The sequence below is a fragment of the Etheostoma cragini genome, chromosome 17 (assembly GCF_013103735.1).
Source record: "Etheostoma cragini isolate CJK2018 chromosome 17, CSU_Ecrag_1.0, whole genome shotgun sequence".
NCBI classification, from domain to species: Eukaryota; Metazoa; Chordata; class Actinopteri; order Perciformes; family Percidae; genus Etheostoma; species Etheostoma cragini.
The window spans coordinates 1,236,387-1,245,663 of NC_048423.1; the positions used below are offsets into that span (position 1 = coordinate 1,236,387).

The 9,277-nt window shown below is 40.5% G+C and overlaps 1 protein-coding gene across 3 annotated transcripts in view; it reads right to left on the reverse strand.

Annotated features, from left to right (window-relative positions):
• atrnl1a (attractin-like 1a) overlaps positions 1-9,277 on the reverse strand; it is a 250,037-nt gene that overhangs the window by 170,296 nt on the left and 70,464 nt on the right. For 2 of the 3 annotated variants that reach the window (XM_034898108.1, XM_034898107.1), the window contains exons 14-16: positions 7,733-7,849; positions 6,492-6,624; positions 1,997-2,184 (exon numbers count right to left, since the gene is read on the reverse strand). In XM_034898108.1, coding sequence (XP_034753999.1) covers positions 1,997-2,184; positions 6,492-6,624; positions 7,733-7,849 — 438 coding nt within the window. The remainder of the gene's footprint in view (positions 1-1,996; positions 2,185-6,491; positions 6,625-7,732; positions 7,850-9,277) is intronic. The other variant, XM_034898109.1, reaches the window with a different exon arrangement.

The following is a 9,277-nucleotide window of genomic DNA, read 5'->3' on the forward strand; positions in this document are numbered from 1 at the left end:
GACCTTAGTGGTCCCTAATACTGTATCTGAAGTCTCTTTTATATAGACCTTAGTGGTCCCTAATACTGTATCTGAAGGGCAAGGTGGGGGGTGGTGGTGTGGCCTTGACCAACTGCCACATTGCTCATTTGAAAGCCATGGTGTCTCTCTCTCTCATGGGGGGGCCAAATTCTCTGTGCGGGCAAAGCAGAGAAAAGGGAGGTAACCTTGCCCCTTATGACCTCATAAGGAGCAAGATTCCAGACCGGCCCATTCATTTTCTCAAAGGCAGAGCAGGATACCCAGGGCTCGGTTTACAACTATGACCATTTCTAGCCACTGGGGCCCATTGGCAGGCTGGGGGAACGCATTTGATTGTTAAAAAAACTTAAAAATTGAAATGTGCCTGCCATGGGACCTTTAATCTACAAAAACAGACTCTTTTCTACAACACAGAGAGGAAGAAAGTGGAGTTCTCTTTCTTCCTCAGTCTTCAAATATTTGCTCACATTTCTCCTGACGTTGCACATTTATCAAAAGGTCTGTCTGTGAGTGGTCACATGTCATGGTCTGGAATGCCATTTCCACCATAAACATTACAAGCGGACAGTTCAATCGGTTTAAGAGGTGATTAATTTGGTAAACCGCTCATTGAAAAGCAGCTATTGAAAGGACCATGCATGAATGTGTGATACATTAAACAATAACATCCCGTCACTCTCGTCACAGGTTTTATTTTCAAACATCGGGCTTTACTACAAGGAAAAGTGATGATGAAGTTGATATGTGTGCTTCATGGTGGGCTAGGAAGTATTAGTTCAGTTTATTTAGTATGCCTTGAAGCAAGATCAGAAACATCCTGGTGAGAAATTTAGAAAATCATTGATGAAACGTCTGAACGTGAATATCAAATGATATAAAGCCAGAAGAGTTCTGCAAATTTGCAACATTATTTCAACATTTCTTAGTCTTCTAATTACTAAAGACTTTTCACATCAATACATGGTATCATGCACATGTTGATGCCATCACAAAGCCACTCACTCAGTGCACTCAGACGTAAATATACTGTACATTCATGTTTATTAAAATTGAATTAAATATCTCAAGTTTAATAATCTTGAGACAACGCATTGTCTGACATTTTATATCACGTCACAGAAGCAGTATCATTTTCATGATATCACTTAATGAAGTGCATATCAGCACAGTTGTAAACATCAATCAGCAAGACAGTACTGTACTCCATTCTCAGCAGGAACTATACGTTTTAAACCAGGTGAAAGCTAAAGTTACACTCACATGCAACTATTTAATTAGACTATACCTATGCATCGTGGTACAGTTACAAACGCATTGTGGTAGTGTAAAAGCATTTGCATTAGTTTCCTTCCTTACTTTCAATAATTCTTTGCTGTCTACAAAGAGGGAATTTCTAACAAAAAAGACTATCTTTTGAGAAAATCCACTAGGCTCTTTAGCTTCACAACACATTTCTACACAGAGCAAGAGCTGTTTGATTTTTGTATTACATTGGAGCAGAACTGGGATGGGATTAATTGATTGCCAGTATGTAACAGGCTACAGCGATGACCCATCTTAAGTATTTACATGTAAGAATTTGGAATTATCCTAACCATGCAGGGTAGTATTGGTGATAAGAGCTAACAGGACGGGTTGCTAATGTTCTCAATTTGTCAGATTTACTCACAAAATTAAAGTGGTCACTGTGTAATGAGCACTGATTTAAAAAGTGCAGTTTGCTCAGTCAGGAACTTTCATTCACAAACAGAATAGATACGCCTGTACTACTCTAAGCTTATTTTTAATTGGATGATCCTACAAAACACACTTTAAGTTAGGCCTTTAGATCATAAAGGTGTAGAAAATAACCACAGCAATTGTACAAAGCAGAGAAGCCAGAGTGGAAAATAAACAGTATTGACTAACACTGCTAGCATGCAGTGTTAGTCAACATTTATTTTATCTATGAATTTATTTATTTTAGGCTACCCACCTTGTCTTGCAGCTGGTATTTTTGGAGCTCTTCCAGAACGAAACTGACTTGTTTGTCTGTGAGTAAAGAGGCAATATTCCCTCCCAGGTTTTTGCAGTAGTGCTGGGCGTTATCATAGCTCTCACTGCTGGAGTTGATCCTCAGGCAGGCCTCCCCGACATGGTGCCAGCCTTCCCCACACGGCCGGCCTGCACACAAACACACATATACTGGCTTCACACCTTCAGTACATCTGTTAACATTATTTATTAGTCATAAGCCTAAAAAAACAAACAAGAATCAAGTCTGCAAGCAACTGTGTAATCCGTCAACGCTCACACAATGCTAGCTACTGGTAGCAGTAAACTCGAAGCACAGCTAACATTGGGATGCTACAATGCTAGCTGCAATGTTAGCATGCCTGTAGTCATTAGCCTATGTTCCAAGCCAAACATCAACACGTTAACATAATATGCTTACCGTTTTAGCACTTTACTTTGCTAATGCTTGGTTTATAGTCGAGTAGGCTAATGTTTGGCTTAAACATGTTACCATGCTGGCATAGCTAGCTAGTTAGCTTTTTAACATTCTGTTTAGCTTTAGCTAGAAATATTTCGTCTGTTAACAGCTAATGTTTTGATTAGCTTGTTACAGTAAATTTAGCATGTCATCACGATATGGAGTACTAATTTTACTATGCACTTCTATAGTTAGCCACAATGATTAATGTTAGCTTGCCAACACTTAGTTTGTAACGTTAACGTTTGTAGCAACTTATCATGTTACATTTATCAAGTGGTAAGAAAGCAGAACCAGCCACCAAATCCCAAAAGGCTAACATGGGGAGGCAGTTGACAAAGACAAGAAGAGGACGATCTTACAGAAAGATGCTTGCTGCTGGTTGAAGGCTGGTATATGAATATAGACCGACTAATGAGGTAGTGAGGGCAGGTGTGAGGACAGGTGTGCCAGTCAGTGGAAACACACTGAGGGCAACTAATGGACAACAAGGGAAGGACACTGGAATTTAAAGTTAATGTGATGGCCTGGAAAGCTGCTTGAATCAACAGATTATATAACAGCTTTAAGAAAAATACTTCTGGTTAATTTGGTTTAATAAATAACATCTTATTGGACTGAGTTTAGAGGCTGATGTAACTTTAGATCTGAATACCAATTCTTGCTTTGTATTCATCAGTGACTAAAATATTTCCCAGGAGTTAGAAATATGTTTCACATGCACTAAAGAAAGGTCAATATACATACATGGTGATTGACGAGTCTGAATAAGAATGGCAGACAAACTCCCCCATAAAAAATGCATATTACACACTCATTGTTGTTATCAGGGTCACTTGGTAGTTTCTTGAGACTATAATAGTAGAGGCCATTCAATTAGCCAGGATGAAAGGGAAGAAAGAGCCATTCTGCCTCCACTGAACACCGCTGTTTATTTTGGACTCCAGGACTGATTACATTCACAGGCCCATAATGGCTTCCATCACCAACCTTTTCATGCTGCAGAAAAGAAAATACCTGCTTTCTTTATTTATTTTCCCCCTAAGCAATAGCAATGGACAATAATCAACCAAAACCGAGAGCAGAAAGACAGATTAAGGGGTACAAAAAGGAGGAGTACAAAAATAAATAGATAGACTAGGTTACAGCCTTTGTGTAAAAGCAGAGATAAACATGTCAGGCCATTTAGCATAATTAGCCATAACATGGTGTCTAAAGAAAAGGCCACAGCTGCCATGTTGGTGGAGCTAGTTTCCATTACCAAGGCTAATCTTAGCCACTCTATTACTGCAAATGTATCTTCACAGACAAAAACTGAAGCATTTTTTCTTGCCTTATCACACTAATGGACTCAGAAACACACAAACACACAAAGACATACTTAATGCCATCAGTGTGACCTGTGACCCTTTGAAAAGCCTTGTCTTAAATGACACTGTTAGTGTTCACAAATACAAAGACTAGAGAAGGGACAGTATGCCACTCATTAAACTACCACAATGCACATGTTGGCACCAGCCACCAAAAAACAGAAAGCCAAAGACTCAACGGTGCACCATGAGAAAGCTGAGCAAGTTTCAACTTTATGCAAATGTTGTCTGATACTCAGTAGCTGAAACATAGAATCTATACATCCATCCATCTATCTATTTATCTTCGTCCGCTTATCGGGTATCGGGTCGCAGGGCAGCAGCTCCAGCAGGGGACCCCAAACTTCCCTTTCCCGAGCCACATTAAGAACAGAATGATTGTTTTTGTTATTCCACTCCACTACAGTATATAATGCAAGGGAAATCTACCGCCAAACTAGGAGCTACTCTGTTTTTTGCCAGTTAAAAGCAAACAGGAAATAAACAACTTTGCTTTGTGCCATAATAGGAAAGTCAAAACATAGGTTGCAGAACTGATTAATTATGTCAAACTATATTAAGACATATGGCTGTGGGAACATAGGGCTGTGGGAACATAGAGCAGTGGGAACATAGAGCTGTGGGAACATAGAGCAGTGGGAACATAGAGCTGTGGGAGCATAGGGCTGTGGGAACATAGAGCTGTGGGAACATAGAGCTGTGGGAGCATAGGGCTGTGGGAACATAGGGCTGTGGGAACATAGAGCTGTGGGAGCATAGGGCTGTGGGAACATAGAGCTGTGGGAGCATAGGGCTGTGGGAACACAGGCACGCACCCATGTGTACCAAGCTACAGGGCCTGCACAGAAGAAAGGGATCAAACACAACACCAACCTCTGCTTGAAGCTACAGCAAACTTCTAACTCATAGCAGAGAACGCTAGCTTGCAGCCCCTTAGCACAATACACAACAGCACGGAGGAGAATTTGTGGATTCAAATAGTGAGGGTATTTTCTTTTGCCCTTGGTCATGCTGCCGCCAAAGTCAAACTGAGAACAGCTCTAGCTAACGGCTCCATAGCGGAGTGGAGTGCGGCATGGAGGACTTTTTGGACTCAAGTTTGTTAGTCAGCCAAGGATCCATGTTCAGAACATCCAGTAAACACGTCTAATTGGCCTACTTCCCTTTGCAGCTGGGTGCTGAGTGTGTGTTAATGAATGCATGCTAATCCTCTCTGTGTACTGTACATGCCTGCTTAGAGTTATGAAAGAGTCTTTGTGAAAAAAAACAAAGTATGCAGCCAGTTAGTGTGGGAACATGCAAACACTGTGAAACTGTGTGTGTCTGTTGTACTCTATCTTTAACAGAACACTCCCTCAACAGCTTGAAAAATACGTTAATTCACAACAGAGATCATGCTCGTCAGAAACACTGTGAAGGTGACACTGGCAGACTGTGATGTGTCAATCAGCAGCATTCATCAAGTCACACAATAAGATCCACACTGCTTTTAATGAACATTTTGTGCATGCATGCATTTGTGAAACTGTTCATGTGAGTCTCTGTGCTTTGGAAAAGGATTAAGGTCCATGTAAAAAAAAATATTGGAGATCTGAGTGGATCCTCAGCATTCTGACTTTAACCTAATTTTTCACATGTGGCTCTAATTCTTTTTCTTATCAAAGAAATATACTTTTTGAAAAATATGGCGCCCATATGCAGAGGCTCAGTCCTCGACGCAGCGGCTCAGGGTTTGAGTCTGACCTGGACTCATTTGCTGCATGTCTTCCCCCTTTGCTGTCTACAGCTGTCTTGTCTATTAAAGGCTAACAAATGCACAAAAAAATTATAAAATGCATTTAAAAGTAACAGTTGCTAAATAAAATAGTCATTTGTCATTTGTCATATCACCAAAGATTATTTTCGTTCTCACACCCCCCCCCCCCATGTCTGTTGGCTGATATTGTGCATTCTGATCCAGATAGAGAAATCTAGAGGAGGAAAACATATGTTTTGTGCAACTGATGTGTGTGCATTCATAATGATGTGTGTGCCTTCATGATGATGTGTGTGCATTCATGATGATGTGTGTGCATTCGTGGTACGCTCCGTGGTGGAAGAAGTATTTAGATCCTTTACTATACTAAAATTACTACTTTCACACTGTGTGAATACTCAGATACAAGTATACGTCCTGCATTGAAAATGTTACTTCAGTGAAAGTATGTAAAACATCATCAGGAAAATATACGCTAAGTATTAAAAGTAAAAGTACTCAATGCAGAAAAATCTTCACATTTTAGAAACTGGAAGCGATAAAACTGTTCTGTTGATCAACTAAGTGTGATGGTCTAATCATTTCAGTTGTTATTGTATGCCTTTAGATTGTTAGAAAGTTTAATATTAAAAAATTAATATTTTACAAACTACATGTGTTTGCAAAAATCCTAAAATTTGTAAAGTAACTAGTAACTAAAGCTGTCAGATTAATGTACTGGAGTGAAAGTATTAAGTGGCAACAAAGGAAAAAGTGAGGTGCAAGTATCCTTAAATGTGTACTTAAGGAAAGTACTTGAGTAAATGTACTTAGTTAGATTCCAGCACAGTAAATCATGCGTGCTCTGTCTGTGTGCGCTGCGTCTCCTCACCGGGCAGCGCCTGGCACTCCTGCTGCTGCGCCTCCCACTGACAGTTGGCGTTGAGGGAGCAGCTCCTGCAGTTGGCCAGTCTGAAACACTCTTGCTCCTCCCGGCGCTTACAGCTGGACGAGTCTCTCACCGACTTCACACACACACACACACACACACACACACACACACACACACACACACACACACACACACACACACACACACACAGATAGACAGAAAGATAGGCAGGCAGACAGAGACACAGACACACACACACACACAGATAGATAGACAGACAGGCAGACAGAGACACAGACACACACACACAGAGACACACACACACAAATACAGACAGACACATACACACACACACACACAGACACGCACAGACACACACAGACACACACACACACAGGAATCAATGTAATTGCAGTCAAACATCATCATCTGTGTCCTCTTTTCCAGTTAATGCAATAAAGTTGGAGGAATCAATGCAATGTGCAACAATAGCGGAAGATGAAGAAAGTGATGGTTCAGGGAATCAAACAGCCAAACAGAACATGCAGAGTGAGAAGAGTAATCAAAACGAGGGACAAATTTTACTGAGATGGACTTTATATTTGAGTAGTATTCATTTGATATGCTGTGTGCAATGTGCATCTCACTCACACTACGGTTCACCTTTTTAACTTTATTTATTACCTCACGGTGGTTCTACTCAACTGAAATATAACTTTATTTCACTAAAGATTTTAATTAATGTTGTGGTTCTTCCCCTTGGAGGACCAATTTACTATGGGGCCGTATGTTTCAAGCCTTGCCCTGTTTCATTGAAGAAAGGAATGACATTTTTTAAATTTCTATTTGTGACCAATGTGTATTTTTACAAGGCTTAGCTATGTAGGTATCACGATCTTAAGCTCTACTGTTTTAGTGTATGCACATACTTTTTCATTACATTAAGTTGGAAAAAAATATTGAAATAACCTCAGTGTGTCCCAGGATAATACTAGTTCATTGGCGCAATGCTGCGTCCAACTCCAAGATTGGCCCAGATGTTTTTTAACAGTGTGGTGCTCACCATTTTGTACTCAAAGTCAAGGAGAAGGTTGTCAGAAGAGCATGTTAAATGCTAATCTGGACTTAGATTCATCCCCAGTTTCCATATAACCTAAGGGACTTTTCCGACCTCTGGTCTCAACCTGATGCAACCCGAGCTGCAGCCTAACAGGAAGTGTCAAGTGTCATGTAATACACACATGTCCCCGCCTTCTGGCTCCATGCTTCCACAAGCTCAGCTGATGTTCAGACAACATGGTTGGTGGGCGAGACAGAGACAGAGCGCCGCCATGCTGCTGTGCCAGCTCCAGGGTCAGCTACACACACACACACACACATTTAAATGGCGCACACACAGACAGACAAAAGCAACATGCAGACACACAAACAGAGAAAGACAGAGAAAGCAGGTTGGGGGTAAAAATAGACAAAGAGACAGAAGAGAGACTAAATGAGCAAAAGTACTCAGACCTGACTGAGACAAAGTTATTACACATACAGTAAATCATTCAAACTTTAAATTACAATATAAAGATATGATCTTTTAAGACAGAGGAGTGTATGTGAGATAACGCAGAAGGGGAATAGTTGAAATATTGATTGTTTTTTTAGATTTTTTATAAGTGAACAAACAGCTTCTAATGGTTCAATATCACAAGTCACTGCTTTTGGTCTTAGTTGACTAAGATTTCTTTAGTCGGTATGTCATTGCATGCTTTTTTCATAAGGAATGATATATTAAAAGAAACTTTTTTTTTTTGGGGGGGGGGGTCGTTTGTCTTATGTCTGTCTGTCTGTGTGTATGTCAGTGTGTGTGTTGTGTGTGTCTTTTTCTGCATGTGTGGTTTTGCCACCCTCCCTCCCAGCTTTCCTCTGTGTTTTTTGGCTCGGGGACACATTTCAACGTCTCAGTGTGTTTGTATCTGTTGATATTATTTTTGGAACACAAATATATCTATATTGATATTTGATCACAAAAAAAGAAACTTGGGACCACGTGATTCTTTGTGGAGAAACTTGGTTAACAGAGCTCCACTTGTGGAACAGTTTCCAATCAATATACAATTGATAACGTGTAGTTCACTTTTCAAATTAACTACAACTAAAACAAAGTCAATATTGTTTTTCACCAACAACAAAACAACAAATTATCTGTGCATTTACATGGAACTAAGTTTTAGGAGCTTTTCCATCTTTACTCTCGTCCCGGTTACGTTGCATTCAGAGGTCGACTCTTTCAGATTGGTGAGACAGACGGCGACTGGAAAAACCAACAGCTACAGTGAGGTGTTCATTTTAGTAAACTCTGTGAACAGATCCAATGTTCTCCATGCTGAGTTCATGTGTAGAGCCCCTGGGGATACTTGGAGCAAAGTCTCACGTTGTGTCGAGCCTTCTTAAAGTTTTAAAAACGGCTGTTTGGATGTGATCATAGTAGTGCCGTAGCTCTCCCATCCAAAAAGCCATTTGAAGAAAATACAGTCAATCTTATTTGTGCCCTACCACAAAAAAAACGTTTTTACTTGCATTTTATGAAATATGTTAGGTCCATCTGTGTTTGTGTTATGTGGTGAATGTGAAGATGAACTGCTTCCTCCTGTGTCGCCTTTCCCTCCTAATTATGCTTTTAAACAAAAGTTTGACTCGGGTACATTCACATAAACACACTAGGATGCATTTTGGCGAGTGTGCCTGAGCAGTGACTGACATGCAGTTAGACCCCCCCCCCCCCCCCCCCCCCCCCC